The sequence below is a fragment of the Struthio camelus genome, chromosome 10 (genome assembly GCF_040807025.1).
Source record: "Struthio camelus isolate bStrCam1 chromosome 10, bStrCam1.hap1, whole genome shotgun sequence".
In the NCBI taxonomy this organism is placed as follows: Eukaryota; Metazoa; Chordata; class Aves; order Struthioniformes; family Struthionidae; genus Struthio; species Struthio camelus.
The window spans coordinates 12,792,478-12,818,993 of record NC_090951.1 but is presented as its reverse complement, the minus strand read 5'-3'; the positions used below and the strand labels follow the sequence as shown (position 1 = coordinate 12,818,993).

Sequence of the window (26,516 nt, the reverse complement as noted above, 5' to 3'; positions counted from 1 at the left end):
TCAAATTATCCTGTTGAAAGCTGAATAGATGAGGTTGCCATCCCCAGGGAGCCATGGAGTATACACAACCACTGTTTCCAACCATTAAAATTAATCACTGAAAATTTATGTTAAGCACTATCGACTATTTCTGCACGATATTTCACTGACCTAGAGGTATGTAAAAGCTTTCTTCAAAGCAACATACAATGGGCCATCTATGACTCTTAGTAGTCTCCACTAATAACAGAGATGTAATCTTTTTCTACCAATTCAGCAACCAGTAAAAAAGTAAAAAGTATAGCCTCCACCCCCCCAAAAAACTGCTGCGTAACTCTGAAACATATTTTAGGAATTAAACTTAGTCCTTTCTACACAGGTCCTTCCTCCACACTGTCCTAAAATACTCTTTTTTTCCACTACAGACCCAGAAAATTTATCAAAGTGGACTAAATTTTATTCTCGAAGTGTAGGAGTATTTGCCGTTGGGTCACCCCATTAACATCATTGTCACTGATTAACATCATTGTCTCCAACCAAAAACATACTTGCTTTCGAGATTTACAGGTGCTGTGATGAAGAAAAAGATTTGTTTTTCTTCCTGATCAGTCATAGCATATATTTTTTTAAACTTTCAGTTCCACAGCACTTTTTTAATGCCTCCTCTTGCAAAGCTCAGCTAGCTGTCAGAGCGGAAATCCGTAACAACGCTAATGACCCTACTGCTGCCTCTGTTCCTATGGAAACAGATCTCAGGCTGCAGAGCAAGATAAGAATTTTTAAATAATCTTTTTTTTTTTTTAATAAATATGCAAGCTGTAACCTTTGCCAGCCAAGTGGACGATTCTTTTCATAATGAACACTTTTAGATGTACTTGAAAAATATGGAAAGTAAATCCACAAGAAATAAGGTGATTTCATCATCTAAATGCATAGCTTTATACTTTACATTGCTGATATCTCTTGATCAGTGCTAGATACCAGTTTTTCAGCTAACGATAGCAATATGTTTGATTTTCCTTAAACATTTTTATGATGTAGTTTAGATTTCAATAAAATCTGTGAAAATTTAATTGTAATACATTCATGTTTACTACTTGCACATGCATTCTAACCAGGAAGATGGCAAATGTCACTGCTGCACGTATTGCCGCTTCTTGCAATGACTTAAGGCCTGACTGGGAAATAGTTACTAAGATTAAGTTAGGTTATAAACTAAAGATAATTACATTTACTTAACAACTGCACAGTACTTTCCTGTAGTGTAGTTTCCTCTATCAGCTGATAAATAAATTCCCTCCTATCACCCAAGTGGAACAAAACACATTATAGAATCAATATGTATTTTATCACGTACAGAGCTGTATGACACTTCATTAACATCTGTAATTCCTAGTGTGCATCACCCAAATTAATTTCTCAGAACACAGATCCAGCACAGAAACCCTGCACAGTCACAGCAAGTTTCAGGATTCTGCCCTGTGAATTACAAAACAAACAAGAAATGTACAACCCTACACATTTTCCCCAACACAATACTTCCAGCATTTCTGTGCATCTTCTTCATTTTTTTCAGTAGAGTGACTTTGGACCTCATTTGTCACATTTCCAGAAGTAAATGGCAATAGTGACTCAAAAATACCTCACAACAGATGGTTAAGTATCACAAATTCTAGGACAACTGCTCTGAAACTGATATGAACGTAGCCATCAAATGGCTATCGGAAAAGAAATCCAACAGAAATCCAATAGAAAGTTGTGTGTCTCCCAGAGAACTTCTTCTCTGTACTGACTAGTGAAACCTAAATGTCCTCCCAGCATAAAATATGAAAAAAAAAGTTATTACAACAAACCAATAAAAGCCCATTCTTCATTTTACAGCACCTGTGAATACACAATTATTCTACGCACTACATACAGTAAGGAATACTCAACAATCAAAGCATCAGAGAACCTGACTACGTGGGGATCAAAAAGCAACTGTGGATTAAACAATTACATTACTAAAATGCAACATAAATCAATAAACTGTAAATCCCACCATTCAATTTCCTGAACTGCTTCAGAGCAGTGCCACTGAAATAGTTGCATCAATTCACATATGGGAAAAGGGGGCTTCTGTGATACAGGAATAAGCAACAGGGAATAACACTTTATACTGGATTTGATGCCAAAAAACAGATTTTCCTAAAAATCTCACCTATCTTGCCCTGTTTGGTTTTGTTTGCTTTGTGCTGCCTGTACATTCAGTTCAATAGTCTCACCTCAGTATACATATCTTTTTACAGTTCTCCAGGGTACCATCTTCCCTAAGAACGGCATCCAACAGTGCAGCTTGAGCACCTGCAAGCACATAAATTGCTCTTCCCACAATATTTCATTTCAATACACCTGTCTTGAATTGTGTTCTTCCCAAGTTTCTTTGCCTTTCCTAGTGGGGGGCTATGCAAACCTTTTTAAAGGGTAGGCCTTACTTCATAAGGGATGAAATTGCTTAAATTGTCCAAAATAAAAAACAAAAGCATCCTAACATAGAAGAAAATACAATGTTCTAGGCACATAACGCCCTCAAAGAATGCCAAAATCAATATGCACAAAAATGCAGCTACAATCCTAGGGAGCAGCAGAAGGAACAATAATCAAGAAAATTCGTAAAAATAAAACCGAGAAAGAGTGACCCTGGCTATTGGGAATACTGGGGGTAAAGCAAGGTAATTCCAACAAGATTCAGACTTGCTCCAATGCAAAACCAGCATAAGCAAGTAGAGAACGTCCCTTTCCTTCCCTTGTATTTTACTCATGATCAGCTCTACCTCTTCTGATGAACTGAAATCTGGAGCTCTGTTAGGTAAACGATAGCTTGCGTACAGGAAAATAATGGGACTACAATGGATTCTAGTATGCATTGATCCCATCTTTTGAAATAAATCTCCAGCTGCTGCAGGTCATGAAAAATTCTTGTTTTTTGCAAAAAATGCTACCAAGCAAAATTTTCATCAAGATGACCTAGTCACAGCTCAGTCAGCTGGAGTACTTTCCTTTTCTCAAAATCAGAAGGGTGCCAAAATAAATGTAGTTAATGTACTTCAAATCAGTGATTAAAAGGGTTGTATTTAAATTAATTAAATGCACAGCTCTCCTCTAGCTGTGCTATACTACTGAAATTTAAGTAATTTTTTTTTGTAAGAGGTTATGGAAGTATCAAAATAAAGATCCTTAAAGTACTGCAGGTAAAGTAATTTGGGGACATAGAGCGAATACTCTTGGTAGAAAGTGAGACGGATTTGCTTACTTGTTGCTGAAATAAGCAGATGACATATTCTTCACTTAGCATTATTCACAGCTCCCCCAACATGAATTAGGTAAACTGGATTTCAATCATATTCAGCAACCATTCTAAGACTCACCATTTCCAGATCTCCATCAGCAACTGCTCTTAGGAGTTTTTCCACCTATTCATGAAGAAAACAGAATTTATTTGCTTTGTTATTGTTGGTATTAAGTTGTACTCTGAGAATCCAGTGTCCTTTACTAACCTCCTAAGCTTGAGTGACAGGACTACTGCTGGCCCATCTCACATTTATTGATAAAGTCTTAAAGGAAAAGGAAAAAACATTTATAAAATGCAAAAGCTGTGTAAGACCATGGCCATTTGATGATCTCTGACTTGCCTGGTTGAAGATAAGCAGTACTTACCTAAATACAGGACACGTACAGCCCATACGCAAGCAAAGCTAATGTAAGCTGATACACCACATTATTGGGCAGCTTCAGCAGCAGCTCGGCACATACTTTTGCTGTGAACGTAACACTAAAAACAAAAAATCCTACTCCAACTCCCATCCCGACGAATACTACAACTGCTTGGACCCTTGCTGAGCTACTGTTTGCTACCAGAAGCAAACGGAATGGGAGGCTGCTTTATTTTATTTTATGTTACTAGTTGATAAACAACAGCTTAAGATCAAGAAGATGCTTTCTAATTGTTCACATCCACATCTGCAGATCACTCGTTTATTCCTGTCTTAAAAACAAACATTTACAAATCTAATTTCAATATAATTGTCAAGTTTGTTTTCTTACTTAAAAACTGAAAAGATTTTTAAAATAACCCCAGTATTTTAGTAGCACCAGCAAAAGCCAAGTCTCTTTGACCGTGGTAGTTTTTCCAAGGGATCAGAATTAGACCAATTAAGTACGCACAGACCAGTTAATACGCAAGCGTGTCTGCTTGGCGTAGGTATTGCTCGGTTCAGGAGCTCTGTTCCCACTGCTGCGGGTGGGAAAGGTCGACTCGGGGAAGGGAGGCAGAACGTGCTTCTGCGCAGAAGAGACGGAGGGTGCTCTGCAGGGCACCAGTGCCCTTCCCCTGATCCCTCTCTTCTCTGTGAAAGCAGGAGAGGCAGATGTACTCCTCCCGCCACTTCCCCTCCGATTCTCTACCCTCACAGGAAAGAGCTGAGACCAAGATCTGACTTGACAGAAATGGGACAGGTGCCAGCAAAAGGGCACGGAGAGTCCACTAGCGCTATCAGTAGGCAACACGTCTGGCCTCTGCAGGTTGCTGGAGTATTTCATTAGCTTTGTGAAAGACGGTTTCAGCATTACAGGAAGCTATTCTCCCACTGCTCTATCACCAAAGATGCTGCTGTGTAAACAAAGTTGTTTGAATATTAAAAAACACCATGTAAATTGAAGGCGTCACGGAACAGAGTTACACTTCAATCCTTACCTAGAAATGACCATCTTATTCATTATAACTGTGACATAGCGCATTTATGAGAAATGTTCTGTGTGCTGGACAGAAGGATAGAACTGAAAACAGAATAAAATATTTTCACCTTCCACAGCTCCAGAAAGCATGCTACTGTTCATGGAAAAATCTTTTCATAAAGCACGCTTCAAAGTACTATTTGAAGGAGACATTATTGTTCATACAATGCAAATAAATGGACACTCCTTCAAAGTTCAGAGCCTTATTATGCTACTAATGACAACTTACATTAGTAACGTTACAGCACATCAAGTAGCCTTCACCCCTCTGAAAGGGTAGGGAAGATGGCTGTTTATCTTTGCTTAAGTTGAACATAGTCCACTTTAGTATAAACTAGCTGGTGCTTACAGTATAGCTCTAGCATAGCCTGTGAATTGGATAAGCTGATAGCAAAAAATACAGCTTTTAATTTGTAAAAAGCATGCATACACATAAAATGTTAATGATCAACTCTACATTCTGTGCATAAGCTACTAGCTCCTTTCTGTAACACTTCTGGAGGGAATTTTTGTTTTCTGTGAGGTTAAAAAATACAAACAATTTTAAGATTATATAACGTTATTTTTGGATAAACAGAACGGATATGTAGGCCCAGATACTGCTAACGGATACAGAGTGGTGAACTCCCTCATGAACAGCAAGGGACTTCTGAGGAAACTTAAGAATCTCTCTGCAACTGTGCAAATGTGGGAATGCGATCTTAAACCAAAGGCAAGCTGACTCTCACAGCACTGTTTGACCCAGCGAAGAACAAGACTAAAAGGAAGTCCTGTTTTACTGGTCTGATCGCTTTCTTTAGGGTTTTAGCAGAAGAACAGGACACATCTACTACAGGTGAAACATCAGAGGCTAGACCATGAATCTCTCCATCCATTTCTATCTGTTTTTTAGGGACACTGCTAAATTGTATTTTGCCATGCTACTACGTTTCCAACATAAGCTCCCTGAAGCCATGGACTAGGCACTCTGGGAAGGATTCATCTTACCTAACTTTCAATGTCTAAAAGGTAGCTCTCTCAGTCTAAGCTCGTTATCTAAGCTATCTCTGGTAATGGGAAAATAGAACACAGTCCACTGACAACACCAGAACACAACTCAGCTCACACTATCTAAAAGGTCTGAGATGAACTGCTCTCTGGAGGTACCAATTTCTCTCCACTGACTACAGAGGGAAAAACAGGTGACTGAGAAAATTCTCTTTCAGATATCTGAAGTTAGGTGAGCTCAATCTCAAGCTCTGCACATATATATCTAAATGGACAATATATATTAGGGAGAGTATGTAAGAGCACCTCTCACACACTTCCCTTAACAAAATTCCCTAATCACGTAGGATAACGTCACCAGAGACTGTGAAGGTCCTGATGACTGTCAGGGGTGAATCTTATGATACAGATGCTTAACAGTAATAACAGGTGACCCACAAGGCTCTGATCACTTCTTTCTAAAGTAAGAACTTCCTTACAGTTCCAAAAACCTGCCTGAGGCCTTAGCAGTGGAGAAATATCTGCAGCTTTTATATAATTCATTAAGAGTACTCAGGAAAAAGTGTGCTATAGACATTTCCCCATCTTTCCAGCTGGCTTTCTCAATCCTCCATTGAAAAGTAGTACCCTCTTTCAGTGCAAATACGGAAAACACAGAATGTCATTTGATGAAATCTACTGCAATTCACCCACACACCCAGCTTCTCTGTTGCTGTACACAAATTGTGCTGGAAGTTAGAATTCTAACTGAGGAGTTTCCAAATTTACATGCCTGGCTCTTTACTCTCTCTTTTCTACGTTGTAAATAAGCCACAAACAAGACACACACCAGGACTGAATCATTTAAGCAAAGAGTTTAATCCACCAGCAGTGTAGATTAATAAAGATCTCGCTGTGTCCCCTTAATCCGTCGTCTAAGCCCTGAAGTCTGGGAAGCTGGCAAGGTCAGTTTTCCACTACTTCCAGTGGCAGATTCCTTCATGGAGAACTCTCAGGATTAGGTCCTAGTTTCTTTGCTTAGTACGAATAATAACAGTGAGCCCCTACGAAACTTGGCAAACAGTACTGAGCTAAAGCTGGTTTACAGGAAGAGGTCATTAACCCCAAGGATCTCAAGGTATAAGCTGCTTATAATCTTTTTCCCTGGTTTGAACTACGGTCTCAGCTCCAGGATGTGATAAATTTGTCCCCTTAAGAAAAAAGCAAATCCTCAATCTGGTATTAGGTGAACTTTTATGTACTTTATATCTCATTTACAGACCTTGACCCTGTACAAACAGGGAGGTATACTCCCTACATCAAGTCTCTCACAGAGTAACTGATAACAAAGTGTGAATTAATATCGTCCAGTTAAACTTCACATCTTTGAATTTCTTAGAATAAACAGTTTTAAGAGACAGAAACTTTTGGAAAGAGAAGAATCATTTAATAGAAGCAAAAGGAAGAATTTGAATGTAGAGATGATATGGACAGAAACAAAAATCCTGAGGAGGTCAGTGCAGAAACAATGGAACAAGAGGATAAGGAAAAAAATAAAGAGAGAAGCATCAGAAGCACTGGTGATACAGGCTTAAGAGAGGATGAACGGAAAGTATGCATTTGAGATGCCATGTGAGACAAAGATGAGAAAGAAAATGCAGAAGAAAGCATCTTGGTCGATTTGGTCAGAGGAAAACTAGCAAACGTATGTGCAAGTTGTTCAGTATTTAATATATATTTCTTCAAATGTTACAAAGGTGGTTTCCTATACTTATTTTGAAAATTTGCCTTAACATTCTAGTTTATTATCCTCTTTGCCAGCATGTCTGTACCATTCTATTATCCCTGAGAGATTTTGTAAGCTGACAATGGCATCTAATTCCTGGACAGCAAGGTCCTTGGGGCACCGACTACCATTATAATTTTGTAAATCTCGGCAAATTCTCAAATTACATAGTTAACTACAGTAAGTTTGAGCAACTACTCCAAATATGCTTTTGTTTTTCCCTAAAAAGAGCCATCAGAACAGCTGATATCATACAAAAATAAGTGTTTAGATACTTAGGTGACAAGCAAATTAGGATAGCGGCACATCATTTTCTAAACCACAGAGAAAGCTATCCCTGAAGAAGCAATTTGTTGTTAAAGCATCATCCCTCCTTGCTTCCTTAGCTTTTAGCAAACTTGTATCTCATAGTCTTACCTCTTTAAAACTATTCTTTGCTTCTTCTTGTCTTATATCAATTGATGCTGACGACAAGCTTGAGACAGACGATCCTCTGCTGAAAGTTTCTGTTGAGCGCTGAGGAGACCTAAGCGGTGACTTTAATAAGTGACCAAAAAAAAAGCAAACAGAAAAACTTGCATGATCAGATTAAGCAGGTAAAACTCATGCAAAAAAGATTAGCAATTCGCACTGGTTGTTACCTCAGAAGCACTCTGTCCCCTTTCAAATGTTAGATAGTTTAATTCCATCAATGACAAAATCTGCAGAAAAAACATTAATAAAGAAAACCAACGTAACTCCACTTAAAGAGAAATTCACCGATTGAAGCAAATTACCCAACAACAACTCACCAGATTAAAAGCACCAGTTTACAAGTTTATGTTCCATACTACGGAAAGACTGCATTCAGACTATTAATATAAAATGTAACCATTCTTTCTCAAATGTAAACCAACATTTTAATTACCAGATCACAAAATCCTATTAACAAGTAAGCATTAACTTCTGTGGAATTGCATTAGGGAAAAAAATAAATAAAACAAAACAAAACAAAAAAAGCAAGCTAGATGATAAAGAGGAATACCTTGGAATTTAACGCACACTGTAGGGAAGTCTCTTTCATCCGGTTTTGAATATCTGGGTTGGCTCCATTTTGCAAAAGCACTTCTATGATCCCTTGATAGCCCCAACGAGCAGCTATATGGAGCGGAGTATCTCCCTTTTCGTTACCAATATCTAATCTACAGCAATGCACATCATAGTAAACTAAAGCTTTGACACACTGGAAAGAAAAAGAATACCATCAATAATATCAGTCTGTCAGGTCATATAACATGCGCAAACCTAAATAATGATGTTGTTCTTACTGCTGATATTATAACCCATTCCCTACAGGGCAGACTTTTATGGCTCAGTGTCATTACACAGAGTTAAAATCAAATAACTAAATTTGCACAATAATACTAATTTTAATGCGAATACACAATAAAAATCACTATGAACTACTGGATAACACCCCAATTTATAGCAAAGAATAGTTACCTTCCAAATCTGTTTTATTTACTTTTTAAAATATGTAACTTTAGTGCAAACTGGCATCACGCTGGAATTCCATTCCAATACAATGCCTATTTAGTTTGTTACAAAACAATTACTTACATCCTCATGACCGTAAGTGCAGGCTAAATGAAGTGGAGTATTTCCATTGTTGTCCTGAACATCACTACTTGCCTTATAATGCAGTAAGAGGAGCTTAAAAGAAAAGTAAGAGTGGATATCTAAGCAACTAAAAAATTAACGGACAAACAGTTGTTACTCTGAAGATTGCTTTAGGTTTCTAGCATGACAAAGCACTTTAGAAAAACTAGCTATGTCTCTTCTGCTTCAAATAGCAAATCCTAACAGTCTCTCTTGGCCTTACAGCGCTGTTTATGCCATACCCTCTCAACCAAATAAAAGCTGCTTCTTACATCGTCAGAGTTGTCATTGAAAAATTGAATAATCCACTGCAGCAAACACTGCAATATATATTTTACATGAAAATGTACCCTGTATTTTAAGAGCCTATGTAAATGAAGACATCGGTTACTCTCAGCAATGATAACTCAAGAATCATATATGCAAAATTCAAGTACACACTAATCAACATAGTTACACATTTAATCTATCCTCAACACAATTTGAAGTAATTTAATTTATCTCAATGACTGCAACGGCTCTTTTGCCTTAATAAAGAGCAGAGAAGCTAGCAGGATCTCCATTTGTACCACGTGCTGGAGATTTGTATTAATAAAGTGGAGGAATTGATCAGGCATGCATAGCTGCCAATTACTTGGTTCATACAAATGACAGAAAACCTTACTCTGTAGGAAAAAAAAAAAAATCATGCAAATTAAAATGCTGAAAGATCCTTAATTCTGACAGCCCATACAGTTCTGGTAAAAGCTCTGAAAGATCTAAATGACAGTAACAATAGAACAGCTTGGATGAGGGTCATATATTTATTACTTAGAATAAACATTAGTTTTTATTTCTGATTACGCCTTTTGGTGCTTACTGTAACATTTTGATATCCTTTCTGACAGGCAAGGTGAAGTGGAGTTGAACCGTGGTAGTCTGTAGCATTGACAACGGCTCCTTTGGCTACTAGCAAATCCACTAATGATGTTTGCCCTTGGAAAACATACCATCATTAAAAAACAGAAGTAAACTTTGCACAAAAACATAGCTGCTTCGCAAATTAAAACCTGAGCTATAAACCATGACACCCTGCACTTCTGCATACTGTATATTCACTTTCTTAGAACTTGTTTTTTTGGGAAGTAGGTCACTCCTGCAGATCACTCAAGGTCCCAGCTCCATAAAAGGACCTCCAGCTACAAGGAAACTATGCTTGTATCTTGAGAGTACGAAAAGGATAGAAAGTAAAGCCATGTCACAAAAAGTAGTCTCCTGTTGGGAGTCAGGATAATAATAAAAAAAGGAAATGATTTAAAAAACTTCCAAAGTAAATTAATACATATCTAATAAATGCAAGACCAACGTCATAATCAATAACCGTTACGAGACAGGAGATGGTATATACCTACTATGCATAGCTAGCTGCAGGAAAGATAAAAGCTTAATATCTAAATCTGCCAGTTCTTTAAAAACAAAAGACTCATTTCTGATGGCACGGTTTTACTTTTTTCATGACTGAAAAAAGAACTACTGTGGTAGTCACTAAGGTAAAATTAAACAACCAGAAAACAAGCAAACAGACAATAACTTAGCCATAATAAGCTGAACTTAAAACAGAAGACAAGAACTTCAGTCAGGGCTAGGATATCAGTTTCCATAGCCTATAACTAGAAAGCAATTTAATGCAAAATTCACTGTATAATGTAAAGTTGGAAAATATGCTAGCATGCCTCCTTGTTTACGGTGCATAAAAATGAGAAAACTTTAGTGAAGAGAAACAAGAAGACTTACCACAAATAGCAGCTATATGAAGTGGTGTATATCCCCGGTCATCTCGGGAAAATGGAGTGACAATGGAAGGATCGTTCAGCTTCCTATAAAATACAGTGGTTTAAAAGAAGCTCAGTTTACCTATGCAGCAGGGATAAGGAGGAGAGGAAAAGGGAGAAATTGCCATGGCTGACAAGGAATGGATTTTAAAACTTCTCATCCTTTATCATTTTGTTTCACACTAACAAATTATTTTATATGGAGTTTTACATCTAGTTAAAAGATCTATTTTTACCCATGACACGTATATTAGGTTCAAGACGAGAAACATTCCCTACCATGTCTACCAAAGGACATAGAAACCTCCACCACAAAATTTGCCTGGTTCCAAACTGTTCAGCAGTTTCCTTTTCATATCCTCTTGGGTATTTCTGAGGATACTCATTACTTCTGCTGTCTTCTCAAAGTATATGAACATATGCTCTCTATTATATCCTGAAGTGCTACTAACATCTTCAGTAACCAAAAGTAGTATACCTTCCAAAGGATATCTTAGATCAAGGCTTCCACTTAGCTTTTGTTGTGTTTGCAGAAATGAATCCTTACCCAGAAACCAGCTTCTCACATTTGTCACAGTAACAGAGCGGATGACACATTTTCTCTACAGTGTCCTTATCACTGTCACCTTGACTTAATAATCGCTCCACTTCCTCTTCATTACCTGAAGCAATATGCTACAAAAAGTCAAGAGAAGAAAAAGAATGAGGAACTGATATAAAAGGCCTTCTAAAAGAAGAAGAAGAAAAAGAAGTAATTTACTGACGCCCAAAACCAAATAAACTGATTATCAAAGACATGTATTCAAGCATTAGAAAGCAGAAATGAACAATGCCACAGCACAAACCCCACTAAGGGGCATTCAGTATTAAAAAGGCTCTGTTCTTGGCTTACCTCACTTTCTATAAAAAAATATTCTAAACAATTCCTATTGTTCTCTTTAGACTCAGTCACGGAGTTGAGCTCCCTCTGTGCAAACACATTACTATAAAATGACTAAGTCTCTCACTATAAGCTGCAAACACGTATAATTAGAAGTTCTGCTATGAGTCCTTGTATAGGCACAATTCTTTTAGAACGACACTACAAGATTATACATAACACAAAGGGACTGACAGGTGACTACACTTGATGTTTTTCCAGCAAACTCTTTATTTTTAAGCAATGGAAGCTGTGAGAGACAACCAGCTGCTAATATAGCATCTGTGAATTAAATGGGCTGACCAGTAACAGCAGCAGCATTTCATCCTCATTGACTTCCATATTTTTAGAATACATGCTGAAATCTATAAGATCATATTAACAACCTGCTGAAGTTTTGGCATGGAAGCGCACTAGACTACAAGCACACTTTTATCATCTGTTAAAACACGCTTTACAGCACTAACACAATTAATACTGCATTAACACTACATCGAATTTTGGAAAATCATACAAAGGAAGCAGTATAAATGTGATTTACGTAAGTATATGCAGAATTCTGCCATAAAAATTATTTACCTTAAATAAGCAATCTATAGGAGTGGCAGACATCTGGGACAACAAATTCATCCTTTGTCTCAAAAGCAACTTGTCACACAGTCTCTCTGATTCCTGAAAGTAAAGTAGATAAGTCAGTTACCTATATATTCATTGACAGATTAAAAAGAAAGTACCGTAAAAATAAAATTGATTTTGAAGAATATGAAACACTGTATTTACCACCTGTAAGACGTATGTCAATCCTAATAATTCAGTTTCATATTTAGGATTCTATTTCCAAGACTTAAAGGTCTGCACTAACTGCTGTTTAAAGAAAAGATAACCAGATGCTCACCAGAGTATTCCTCGACCAAAATTCTCCATAATCTGACTGTTCATTAGTGAAATTATGATTGAATCATCTAAAAAAGAAAACAGTAAAACTAGAAAAGATACAGAAAAGGCAACAAGAACTATGAGAGATATGGACCAGCTTCCCTATGAGGCGAAATTAGGATCCTTCACTCTGAAAGAGATTTGACTGCAATAGCAGTGTATAAAATCACAAAAAGAGCAGAGAAAACATGCAGAGAATGATTATTCACTATTCCTCAAAATTCAAGAACCAGGGTACCCCCTAAAAATTATCACAGATCACGTTGGGTGGAAAAAAAGAAGAGAGAAGGAAGTGTTTGTTTTATTGTAGAACTGATTGCCATAGGATGTTACCAAAGTCAAAAGTATAAATGGATTCAAAAACACATTAGACAAATTCCTCTCAGACATCTCTACTGGTGACTACTAAACAGGATGACCCAAATGCAACTCTGACTCAAAGACTCCCCATAACTGTTCTGCTGATTGCTAGAGAACAGAAGGCTGTGCCAGGGGAATGATTAGCTCTGCCCTGGACTCATCACGTACCCCTTCCTACTGGCCACTTGTTGAAAATGGGAGGCTCAGCTAAGCCAACGTGTAGCGCAACTCAACGTGGCAGTTCCTACTTTCTGAGCAATCCCAACATATGCTTTGGGATGTGCTAGGAACATATATGCTCTCAAAACCAAGAGAAAATTCTTAAGTAGAATCAGCTTTTGAAATGGCCATAGTGAAGCTCACGTGAAATAAAACCACAATTTAAAGAAACTGTTTTCTTTTCCTAAGAAAGCAGATGGAGAAACTTGTACATAGTCATCCAAAACTACATCCAAAATAAACAATATCCAAAAGAAATGTCCAAAAACGACATCCAAAGAAATGTTATTCACTGTCAACCACAGGCAGTGGTAAATCAGAATCAACTACCCTCCAAGAAACGGAAAGACCCTCAACACTCAGACTGAAGACTACTGCTGTTAAGATGGATATCTATCATCAGATCAACTTCCCTGATGGTTTAGGATCCTTCTGTAATTAAGTCTGTAAATACTAGATATAAATTAAACAAAAAAGTCTGACTCATCTCTTAACATGAACAGTAAGTCAACTTGTCAAAATGAACTTTAAGAAACTAGTAAACTGCAAATAAAAAACAACACTTGAACACTAGAAATACGAGTTCAGCAGATTTTATAGAAATCTGGATCACTGAGGTTTCAAAATCAACACAGCAGATGCCTCTTGCAGAGAGGTCTAAAAACCACCCTGTTGCTAGAGCCAATAACGCTGTTAGAAACGTGCCTACATGAGGTTTGCAGAGCTAAAAGTTCAGACTTATACTCCCCAATTTATCTATAACAGCATTTTTCACAACTAATATTTTAATATAGAGGTTTTTAAATGGATAAATAATCAAAGATCACAGCAGAAACTGAGCAGCTGCAAAAGGAATAGTAAAGATCTGCTCCCTACAGCGATATTAGAATGACTTTCATAAAACGCATGCTTTCTTCAAAATTCACTAATCTGCAAGTTTGTGGATTCCTAAAACGACTGCAAGGTCTTTGTGTTTAAATAAGCTTTCAAAGCATGAACTATTTGGATAGGAATACCATATTTAGGTCCTTAGGCTGAACCGAGCGATTGGGGTTTCTTTTTGGCTTTGTTTGTTTGTTTTAACAAACACAGAAGGGGAAAAAAACATCAGTATAGATCTAATCCTTTACAAAGAACAGACCTGTTGGCTGACCTGAAATTGTTTTTTCCAATTTTGCATTTAGATGTGTGAAGATGACAAAGTTATTCACCGATCTTTTCAAACCTAGGTACTTTAGGTAAAAAACCCCAAGTGTACCCTAGGATAGATTCCTCAGTGCGATCAGGAAAAGCTTCTGTGAGAATCAATTGATGAAAAGTTTTATTAACTAGAAAAAGATGTTAATACTTTAGTGAAGCTACCAATTTTTGAAAACTCTAGTCAGAATTTCTAATACAAACACTCATAGACATTTTAATACTTTCACTACTCAGAATCTAAGTAAGTAGTGAAACCTAGTGCAGTTTTAGTAGTATTCCTTCCTCTGTGGATTTTACCAGAAAAGATTTCCCCCACGTGAGCTAATTCAACTGAGGCAGCAACCTTAGCGTAGTAGAAGAAGAATCAGGTATTGGTTGAAGTATTAAGTAAGAAAAATGGCTTCAAGAGAAAACTGCTTGCACCATCAATGTACCTGCTCTAGGGCATAAAACAATAAATAATTTGTTTTGAGAGTGAACCCTTCTCTAATATGACAGAGCTATTTTGAACCTCTTGTTTGAGAAATAAAATGCCTCCAAAGATTAATGACCTTTTTACCTGATATTATCTCCACATGTAGGAAAAAATATATATTTGTACCTATGAGGGCTTATCCACATGATAACCTACCCAAGATTTTAACAGAATACAATGTAAGACTTTGGAAAACGGCCCCTGCTCCTTTATTACAAGCATCCCACTTGATTAGCCCGCTCTGCATTGAAGTCTTCTTCTCCCTCCGCCACTTGCGCTTAAGTTTCAACTTCATTGTCACCTAGAGTTCTCTCTTCTTACAAGAGTCTAAATGCTGCCTACGCCCTAGCGGCTGGCTTTCACTACCAGCTCTCTACCTCATGTCAACCCTTTGAACCAGAAGTAGTACTTATCAGGTGTGCATAGGAACTGGAGTGGAATTCAGGTTACTAAGTTTTGGACCCTAGTTAAATAAGGCCAACTACCCACAAGAAAGTCTCTTGTGCTACAAGTTACATGCTCCTCTCCTCCTTCAGACCCAAACGCAAAATGCCTCCCTAGACTTAGATCATACTGGGTAAAGAGATCTGGCACATCTGTAACTGCAGTTTTCTTACTGACACTGGTATGACAATACTGCCCGTCATCCCACAGGGTATGTTAACTCCCTGCAGACTTTTCCTTCTGTAGTTAGCTTGATTAGGAATTGGACAATAGAGTCATTTGCCAGAAGCTCTATCTGAAACCAGCTATGAAATTAAATGTAGCTGCAGGAGTAGCTGTAGCGAAGCCCCGAGGCACAGCAACGTTCCTGCTCAGTTAGATCCCCAAACCCCTTCCAGCACCACAATCTGTAAACAGAGCCATGGAACACCAACCTGGTGACCACTGCTTTAAGTAGGAAGTTGACCTCCTTAAGCAGAGGATAAAGGAAATCTTTCAACTTTTGAAAGGAGACTAAGCAATGCTACCTGAAGTTCCTGTCATGTATTCTCCATCTCCTTACTTCTTTTTCTATTCCTGTCAAGTGACTACTTGCTACCTAGTTTCTGCCTCTTTATTATGCGCTAACTTTTCTCCCTCTTGCGACAGTTGGGGAAAACGGCCTAGTTCCTTCCTTTCCAGCTGTGGTAGAGAGCAAGGGGTCACTCATTTCCTCATATTCACGATTCTGCCGTTTCCCACCATCTCATCTTAGTGTCACCTTCGAGCTGCGTTGAGTCCTATGAAAACCAACGCAGAAGAAAGTGTGTGTAGTGGGCAAGCAGCAAACGCTCCTGAAGGGAGAAAGAAGAGAGACTAACAGCTGGCTCAGCTCCAGGCCTAGAGTGATTAATGGAAGGAAACATTACTTGCTCTTATGAACATTGTCCATTGGTGCAGATGCTCTAACTTAAGCAGCAGACTGCTCCCGTTTAAAGGATGTAGTTCACTTTTCAGATGGAGGTCTCCCAAAGAAATAGTATCTTATTGGCAGTAGTACTTATCCAGAAGCTATAACCACTTAAAAGCAATCCCAGTGTAAAAGCACTGCTATCGTTAGCTGTGCAAGGAGGGATAGAACCAGGCATTTCATAGGAAGTAGTTTTTATTCTAGGCATTTAAGAACAATTGTTCCTTTCTTCAGCTTGCTGATGTTTTTGTAACAGACAGAATTCTACTTTGGTTCCAGTTCCCTATCCAGACATCAACATCGCTATTCATACATAGATTAGTGATAGCTGCAGAAAGTCAAACTGATTGGCAGGTTTTTTTCCTCCTTTTAAACTAACATTTTTATTTTTTTTTTAAGCATAATTCAATACATTATTACAAACAATAAATACCAGTCATTACACAAAATGAAAGAGTGCTTTTTTTTTAAATGTACAAAACAGATCTATGCATGATAGGTTCATAGAAAGAGCCCAGAAAAGGAACAAAACCAAAAATGACAGAAGGCTAAAATGTTAAAGTTACTTTAAGTGCTTTTGCTTTAAGACTGTGCCCCAGGTTGTCCCACCCCAAGCCCTGCACACTGAGCCATAAGTCTGGCCCCTGCAACTAGGTTCCAGCGCTTTGCAGTTGGGCAGACTGAGACACGATGAATTCCCTCTGGTTCCAAGCTCACTCCTTTTGGTTTCCACATCAGATCAGGAACACCTAATTTTGCAACAGTAGAAATTTTTACAGGAGCAGTAAGACTGGATCCCTTCCCTAAATAAGCTACAAGTTCTCAGATCATGGAAGTTTCTAAAGTCACATCAATGTCATCCTTGATCGGCCTGCAGCAATTCGACCTGACTGACAGAAAGCCCAGCTGCCCAGTAGGAAGTAAGTTATGCATCCACAAATTTCCTGCCCCCTGCTAGATTAAAGAGCCTGAAAACCAATATGACTTTCAAACACAACTTTAATATCATTCAGTCCTGCACTCCCACCAGACTATCAACCCAATGCTATGAACTAATCTGCACTGCAAATAAACTAATTTTTAGACTGCACCATACCAAGACTCACAGAATAATTTTAAGTTATTCTGTAGCCTCCCATTCTGCTATCACAGCCAAGCTTTTTAAAGCTATTAAAGTCTCAGTGTTTCAGAACTTAGGCTATGCCTACTCTGAAATACTGCATTGCTTTCACAAGCATGATACAAAGAGGGCAAATAGGAGATACTAGAAATATTACTGAAAACCTCAGCTGTCAAATAGTGTTGCGATTTTTTCCTCTAATCATATGAAAAGGCAGACTTGCTCGACATTTAAGCATTTCCTATAGGAGCATACAATGAACAACAGGTATTACTAGGTTAAGATTAGAACTTCTTTCTAATCATTTAGATCATTTCAGCATTTGCTTCAGCATTCTTCAAGCGCCAAAAGGAATTCTTATGTTCAGCTGTTAGCAGCCTCTGAACTAGATTACTCACCCTCACTCTCCTCCACCCAGCGGTGCACAGCCCCACAAGCTTGTCAAACATACATGTGACAGACTAAGAGTAGCTTACTGTTGATCTGTCAGAAAGGTTGCCTTGCCGGATATATTCTACTGCAGCCTCAATTGAGGTGAGACAGTATCCCAGTTCGTCCTTTGCTGAACTGCAAAGCCTGAAGTTCTTGATGTAACTCAAGTTGGCCATCCTGTAATAAAAAGTTAAAAGCTATAGATGATTAAAGATAAGATCGCACTAGCATGATGCATCTTAATACTGCAACTCATCTTACAGAATCCAGGCAGAAAACAGGTGTGGATTAAGACAAAACAAGAAAGCTTGTTAGACTAGCAATACTGTGGCTGTTCTGAGCTTTGGAGATGAATCAGAACTCTATGCATCTCTTAAGTTATAGTTTTATTGTGACTATTCAATGAAAAGTTAAGGATTGAATATAAGGAATATCAAAGACAGGGCAAGGACAACAGTGGGAGACAATGTTTCATATAATATACCCTTCAAGCATCGTAAGCACCACCGTCAAGTGATTGCTACAAACTGAAGAAAAACTGCTAATACCAGAGACAATTATGGTATATGCTAACATTGCAATTCAATTCAGGTACAGTTCAAGGTTTAAATATACCTTTATGATAGCGAGGTAAGATTAATACAATGGCACATGCAAGCAGTTAAAAACCATTCAATTCCAGTTTCTGTATAAAGTACAAACAACTAGAAAGCTGCAGAAGGAAACCGTAGCAGCTCCAACACAAATGAGGAAGGACCAGTCCACTGTGAAGTCTGTACTGGATGTGCAGATTTGGTAGAAGGAACCCCTCGCATTAGCGCTTTTTCCAGACTGGAAATTAAAACAGTGGAAGCAGAGCATTAAGTAGGGACTTAATCTTTTCACATTTGTAATAGTGACATCTTTGCTGTTTGTCCTATAAAAAATAGGATTTTCTGTATTACATCAGTCCTAAGTTATTACTAAGTGTCCAGGAACATTTGCCTCTACAGTAGCATTACATACAACACGATTAGCTTTGTACAGCCAAAGAAGTTACATACCAGTTTGGGATTTCTGTTTTTACAAGTAAGTATAGCAAAACAGAGAGGAGGTCATCTGCACACATTGTCTCCATGTTAACTAAAAGAAAGAATTTACATCTCACATTAGTCATCCAGTGGCTCAGACCAAGAGCTACACCTATATATGGAGTTCTGCCTTCTAAGACTAAGGGCCAGCTCTCCTAGTAGACAATGCACTAAGTAACCAACACAGCCTTTCAAAAGTATGTTCTCCACCTCCCTCCAAAATAGGCTGGCAAGAAAAACCCCAAATAGAGCTGCAGTATTTGATCAGCATTCTCTTTCCCATACAAGAAGAGCCAGAGCATTAGCTCAAAAATTGCGAAGTCGCTGATAGCAAAAGCCACCCTCAAAGTCAACATGCTTCTCCATAGTCCACAACTCTTCCTAGAGAAAATAAGAGATGCAATGGTGTATAGTGTAAGCTTACTGTACTACTACTACTCCATTTGCTTTGTGGAAGTATCTTCTCTCTCCAGGCTAGATAAACCGAGTACCAAATTAAGAGGCTCAAGCTTTCCCACAGCAGAATTATACCTGTAATCTGTGACAGCTGCTTGAATGCAGCACACAGAAAGTTTGTCTGTCCCCTATCAACACTGCATTTTGCAAATAAATGCATCTCAAGAGTAGTATATGCACAAAATTACCATGCAGCAGGGGCAGACACGAGTGATCCAGCCACAACTCAACACAAAAATGGATCATCCTCAGTTCTACATGAGAAGAATTCTAATGCATACAAGCTTTTCACATGCTCTAAAACATATGGAGCTAACCAAGCATCCCATCTCACCCCACGAGAAAAAATGCTGAAGAATCTTCTATCTTACCTCTGTTCTGTCTTTGTTTAGAGACCTGCAAGGGAGACCCTACTCTACTTAATTATGCTTTTAACCCACAAGCGGGTGATTTGAACAACTGTTAGCCAGCACACATGAAGCACTTTGGGATGAAAAGCAAAATCCAAATTTAAAATTAGGTACTAATTCACTGTTTACTGACCTCTTTGGCTAGGAGACTGCATAATAATTTGTACCACTTTTCTTAAGCAGAGTAGCTTCTGTTGAGGGGAAGTACATTTGTTCAGCTGACCCAGTTCTCGTTTTGCCCGTGGTATATTAAAGCTATGAAATAATTTTTGAAAGAAATGTTACTATACATCAAATAGGTCCTGTGCAAAACTCAGAGTTTAACATTACTCATTTCAGTTCTAAATCAGTTTATGAGAGTTTTCTATCCGCCCCCTTCCAAACGTGCTTGCACTTCTGTAGCTTGTAGATGGAGAGAGAAGCATAAGAGCACCAAAGACAAGATGATTAAGGTCAGTACAACTGCCCTAAAGTGACATTTGCAAAGCATTATTTTTCTGTCTCAAAGAAAGGAGAAGCCTATAAGAAACGTGATATTGTCTGTTCGGAAGCTACTTTGTCTACAATGAGTCCTATTTAAAACACTCTCCAGGTGACTTCTCAAAGAGTCCACACTGTCTCATCTCTTACCTGAATTCAGGCTTTACTCCAATGTCTTTTTGCTGAAGATCTTGAAGGCTCCTCGTGATTTTGTTAAAAGCAGCATCCTAACCAATAGAAAGGCAGCAATTTTAAAAAATGCATTAATTTAACCTGTAGCAATCAATTAACCAATTTAACCTCACTTACCTCACTTGCCTCGATAGTCCCCACATATTTAAAAATCAGATCATAAATAGCATGGTGAATATACATCTGTGGAAAAAAAGCAGTAGTTTAGCCATGAAAGGGAGTTAAAAATAGCTTGCTAAGTATTTTCTTCCGTTTCAGATACTTACTTCAACTGCTTGTTTAATCAGATTCATCTGCTCTTCTTGCTTTGCAAGCATCTTCTTTTAAAAAAAAAAAAAAAAGAAGTCACACAAAAAAGAGGAAAGTTAATATTTACCTAAGCAGTAAGTTAAGTATGTACTACATATTTAGTAGCATAAGTATTTACCAAGTGTGAATCTCTCAAAAGATGCTGGAGACATCTGGTGTAGAGCGCATTTACAGAATCCTGGGGGGTACAGAAGAAAAGATTTTAGATCCATGTTAATCTGATTTGAAGGAAGAAAGCATAAGTAAACAAACAAGGGAAGTCTTCCCTGCCTTAGAGAAGTATACAAGTCTCACCTACATCAAGATACGATTCATAATTGAAAAAAAAAAGTCACTTTTTCTGAATAGTTACAATGTGGTAATTCACAGTTAAGAATTCTTTCTCCCTTCCCACCTCCCCCACAACTTTGGGCTACTCCAACATTGAAAAGCTCAAAAAAAAAGGACATACAAAGCAGTGAAGGGAATTATATTTAGTAAGTTAAATACCAAATAGCAAGATACTGACTATGTAGTGACGCAGGCTTTTTCTTTCATGTTCTTTAAATGTTCTGTAGAAAGATCCTATGTACTTATCAAATCTCTCACAGTGCCTTCCCAAGAATTCCCTAACATCTTCAATATTTTTAAGACAATAGGAATTTGATGAAGTTGTAGATTCAGCTGAAATGAGAGCCAACTGTTAGAACACGTTCAATACATACACATAATAAAGCACTGTGTCTGTCATCCCTAGACATACAGCCAAATTGTATGCAATGCAACATTAATTCAGACTAAGATACTTAACCAAAGAGGTTTCTTTTCATTAGAAGACTAATGCATTAAATCACTTTTCGAATAAGCCCTCTTGCCTTTTAACCCAGGCATTTATTTGAAATAGCTAAAACCCTGATTCTACATGCTGCTCTGCCCTGGGGTAATTTATTGCCACATCCATAATCTGAGTGAGAGACAGGCTTGCAAGTGGCATAAGAAAAGCAAGCCACAGATCGACGTGGAATGCCCACGCAGGCAGTGTGCTATAAGCGAGCAGTAAAATCACATCTTGGATTTTTACATAACCTATTGTTTACTGAGGCAAGCTTTTCTCTGGAAAAAAGAAAAGTTACTCCATGTAAACAATATTACATGAAATCCACCTTCCTTCCAAGACAGACAGTTGCATCACTCACTGAAAATTAGTGTAGTTTCTTCAAAAACATTAGCTGGGCAAGCTTTTCCTTTGCACTCTAGGAAGGCCAACTAACAACAGGCTCAGGCCTCAATGATTTTAAGTTGCTTTGAAATTACAAATTACTTCACTGCTGAAAGATTGCTATACAACTACACCAAGTAACCGGGAGGGGGAAAAAACACCACAAGAATAATTTTTCAGGCAGAGGTTAATATTTAAGCCTACATGCATTCCAGCTATTTTTCTGGAACAACTTCCATACCTCCCTCTCAGTACTGTTTTCAACCTTTCCTATCATCATTTGCCTGCTACTAACAGAGATTTTCATGAATTTAGAAAGACTAGACAGTTTTTGTGTTAGCAAAAAGCATATATTTTAAGACCCTTCAGCCTTTTAAATCAGTAAACACAGATTTCTTGTTACATACAATCAGCAAGGAGATCTAGTTGCATTCACACCTTCAGTAATAGCCCTGGAAATAGTGTTCCCAACTTTATTAAGGGCACCATCAATATTATCAAAACATTAAACTTAAAGTAATGAGAGACTACCAGAAAACTGCTACATAACTATGCTACACCACCTCTAACAACTGAAAGACATCATACGAAAGAATTTACCTCAACCCCGTTTTTGTGCATCCCACCTTGCATCTCAAGACAGACATTACATTTAAAAGATCACATTCTAATTTTAAGGAGTCAACACTAAACTGAAATGCCTTGACTTAACAATGCTAAAATCAAACTGGATCAAGTATTCTGCAGACGATTTCAGTGCTCAGATTGGGACATAAGCTCTACAGAACTGGCTGGCAAAAAATTTAATATTTCTCTCCATAAGCATACCAGCAACTGCACCAACGTGTTAACAAGTGCTGAGAGCCTTCAACCAAGATAGTGTTTTTCGGAATGAAGTGTATTAAATATCTCAAATATACTAATTTGTTCACTTTGCAAACAAGACCAACGGTTCATATTTCAATACATACCTGAGCTTTCTGTTTTTTCCAGTGGATGGGCTATACATAATATGCTAAAGCTTTCTTCTTTTTCATTGTAAAATGTTTCCTCAAAAAGAACAGGTACTGAGAGATGATAATTAAAACCAGTTCCTAAAAGGATGATGTTTCCTTGTATAAAGATCTCCTGAAACAAAAAGAAAGTGGAAAATTCCTCCAAACAAAGAGTTATTCTTGGACACTGCATAACTACATTTTTGGGGAAAGAATCTTGCAAGACAAGAAAGCCTCAGATTCAAGAGATTACTTCAGAGTCCACACAGCCCAGGAATGTGAAGAGACTCCTTCAATCTACAATGCCTAGCTAAATCACACTTATACTTGCTTTCCTCACAAGTCCACTCCTGGAGGAGGTATTAGATAGTCTTTAAAGTGTTGAATGGACTATTTGCAGATTTTTAAGGCACTTTTAGAAGAGACAAGGAATTGAAAAAATTTATATAATTATCAATTTATATAATTAAAGCCTGGCTTCAGAAAAAGGCCATACATCTTGTCTACATTTCTCAAGCTCAACACTATCTTCTCAAACAATTCCTGTGAGGACATCTACAGGAGGAATACCTAGATGACAGACCACAAACCAAGCTCTCCATCTGTTCTACAAAATGACAAGGAAAAGATTTGACCCGAGACCTATGCTATGTTAGCATTTGTTATCATGGCTTGGTGCCACCTTAGAGTCAGTTTCCACTGGACTTACTGAACTGAATCTGTTTATCAGGCCTCAGATACAACTTGATACCATCCTAATTTTGTCTTAAGTCTTGTGAACTTACACCTGTATGCAATGTTGGCAGGCTGCTATTTGCCTGAAAGCGAGAGAGACATTGAACTCTTAACTAAAACAAAGCACATTCTGCCATAAAACAGAAGTGGGGACTTTTTCGCTTACATAGTCACAGAGATGTCAGAACAGAAACACAGCTAATCTTTAAAACTGCTTCAACAAAGAAACAAGTTAAAAATCAAAGAAGCAGTGATACCATCTGGATAGTATATCTATTCTCATTTACATGTTAAAATATAGCCCTTCCTAAAAGGCAGTATATTCATAAGAACTTCGGCTTAGACTGGGCAAACAATTTTGCCAGTTAGCTCTAAATCTTAGCCGCCTCCTGTAGTTATTAGCTCACACTGTCTGTCATCAACTGCACTGATTCACTTAGTGGATTGCCCAAGCTATATTCAGAGATTAAAACTGAAATACCTTTCCATTTAAGGTCTGAAAGTTTTCTTCTAGTGGTTTTAGAACATAGGATTCAAACTGGCAGGTAGAGAGACTGTTGCTTGAAAGGCTTCCTTTGCACGGAACTAACACCTAAAGAAAAAAGTTAAAGGCATTTTAGAGGAAAAACGCAGTGTCACCAGTCAGACCTAGACCGCTTTTACCTTTTATGCTCCTTCAGGAGCCGACAATTGAAATTACAAATATTTGGCTTACAAATATTTACCAGCTAGTATATAGCAACTATGGATGTTTATTTTTTAAATAAAAAGGAAAGACCATTGCTAGACATGCAGTTCAATGATCACCCCAGAAGCTTCATTTTGTGGCTTATCGTAAAGAGGAGTGATATAGCTGAAGTAGGCATTACGAAGAGAAGCAGATGAAACACCATTTAAGTTGCTCAGCATCAGCCACCTGAATTACTTACATTAGGTAGCTAGCAACATTAATCAGAGTATATTTTTAAACTAACGTTAAAAAATTAAAATCTATCAGAAGGAAGAACAAATCTAGGAACAAATCTAGAAAGCGCAAATCAAATCTGCAGGAAAGAGCATCTTGGGGCTTCTGTACACTAACAAATTAGCAGTTGGAGACAAAAGTCTTTGGCAGCACATTATGTTTTAACCTCTGTACACACTATGTTAGTCTAAATTTCAACCTGAACCACCTCACAATTGCTGAATTATTCAAGAACATTCTATGTATAGCCAAACAAAACTAAACTGAACACAATAGAGCAAAAGGTTAATAAATCGTCACTCTTTTAGAGTCCTTTTTGCTATATGCTATATCATCTCAAACTTGAAGCATCACGACTAAGTTGTACTTTAACACATACATTTAGTTATGTTATTAACATACACTTTTAGCAGCACTTTATTCCACTCACCTCAATATATAAATGAATTCATTCTGTAAGTTAAATTAAATAGCGCTATCTATTAGTAATGCCATCATCAGAATTTTACTGAAGCCAAGAAGCTCAAATTTCTATTATCAATACAATTTGATCTAGTCTTAAAATTTTTAAGCCAAGTATTCTCCACTCTGACTACACTTCCTCAGTTACAGAAACTTCAGTGCTTTGGGGTAAAGCAATGGATCGATACTTTCGAGTTATAAGAATATATTATGCAATTATGAAAAAAATTATGAAGGAAGCAAGAGGTCTCTGCTCTGTAACAGAGGACTAGTGCTCCCTTCAATACAAGACAGACTACACATGCTGAAAGGAAATACATCTGATTGTCAAGGAGGAAGTGAGCATGAAGTAAATGGTTCTTTCAGTACTAGGAAAGCTTCAGAAAGTGTCTTCAAAACAATGTTTAATCATTTCTATTCCAGAGCTAAGAACCTTCTTCAGAAATCTCAACATGACCTATAATTAACACACTTATTCTGGAAGCATAAAGATTAATGACGTTATCAGCATCAGAATCACCAATACAGAGATCAGACTTGTTTCTGGAGATTAGTAGTAGATAAAAGTTCTGCAAGTGTTAAAGCAAAATTTTGCTGAATTCATTGTCATTCATTGTTCAGGTTACTGTCCATCCCTCTGACCCTATACAAATACTTAAGAAAACTGAGTATATGGGTTTTTCTTTATTTAAGGTATGCTTGTTATTCCACGCGAACGCTGGCACTTAGCAAGCTTATATCATGGGTCTGCAGTATAGCTAATACAGGGAAGTTATGGTATTAGAGACACAACAACCAAATCCTAAAAAGCAAACAGGACTGTTGAACAGATTTTAGCAGTTCTGCTGATCACATCACCTTAAGTGATATGCAATTCAAAGAACCTTGTCCAATCTGTTACATAATCAGGTAGTGATATGCCCCAAGTTTAAGAGTCTCCATACACTTAGTCTTGGATCAAGATTAAATGCAGAACACTCAAATTAGAAGTCTGGAAGTACTTTGAGTTTTTATTCCAGCAACCCAGTTTAATGACTTCTTTTGCTATACAGAATGCTGTCAGAAAAGAGTGATCATCTGTTCACCAAGTTTTAAGAGGTCAATTCCATTTTAAATTGCAAGCAAGCAGAAGAATATATAACTTTCATTAATAGCAAGGAAAATAAGACTCCTCTAAAGTTGAGGAACACCACTGACTTTGATCCCTTAACCACCACGCAATACATCAGAAGGTTCAT

At 37.6% G+C, this 26,516-nt stretch overlaps 1 protein-coding gene across 9 annotated transcripts in view; it reads right to left on the bottom strand.

Annotated features, from left to right (window-relative positions):
* Window positions 1-26,516, bottom strand: part of ANKRD27 (ankyrin repeat domain 27) — a 52,078-nt gene that overhangs the window by 14,715 nt on the left and 10,847 nt on the right. For 6 of the 9 annotated variants that reach the window (XM_068956235.1, XM_068956236.1, XM_068956238.1 and 3 more), the window contains exons 3-21: window positions 24,334-24,444; window positions 23,094-23,250; window positions 21,433-21,587; window positions 21,043-21,102; window positions 20,882-20,935; window positions 20,733-20,798; window positions 20,574-20,650; window positions 20,077-20,198; window positions 19,051-19,129; window positions 18,052-18,184; window positions 12,452-12,544; window positions 11,501-11,628; window positions 10,916-10,998; window positions 10,002-10,117; window positions 9,104-9,196; window positions 8,529-8,726; window positions 8,146-8,205; window positions 7,922-8,041; window positions 3,387-3,431 (exon numbers count right to left, since the gene is read on the bottom strand). In XM_068956235.1, the coding sequence (XP_068812336.1) occupies window positions 3,387-3,431; window positions 7,922-8,041; window positions 8,146-8,205; window positions 8,529-8,726; window positions 9,104-9,196; window positions 10,002-10,117; window positions 10,916-10,998; window positions 11,501-11,628; window positions 12,452-12,544; window positions 18,052-18,184; window positions 19,051-19,129; window positions 20,077-20,198; window positions 20,574-20,650; window positions 20,733-20,798; window positions 20,882-20,935; window positions 21,043-21,102; window positions 21,433-21,587; window positions 23,094-23,250; window positions 24,334-24,444 (1,950 nt within the window). The remainder of the gene's footprint in view (window positions 1-3,386; window positions 3,432-7,921; window positions 8,042-8,145; window positions 8,206-8,528; window positions 8,727-9,103; window positions 9,197-10,001; window positions 10,118-10,915; window positions 10,999-11,500; window positions 11,629-12,451; window positions 12,545-18,051; window positions 18,185-19,050; window positions 19,130-20,076; window positions 20,199-20,573; window positions 20,651-20,732; window positions 20,799-20,881; window positions 20,936-21,042; window positions 21,103-21,432; window positions 21,588-23,093; window positions 23,251-24,333; window positions 24,445-26,516) is intronic. The other 3 variants (XM_068956240.1, XM_068956233.1, XM_068956234.1) reach the window with 2 other exon arrangements.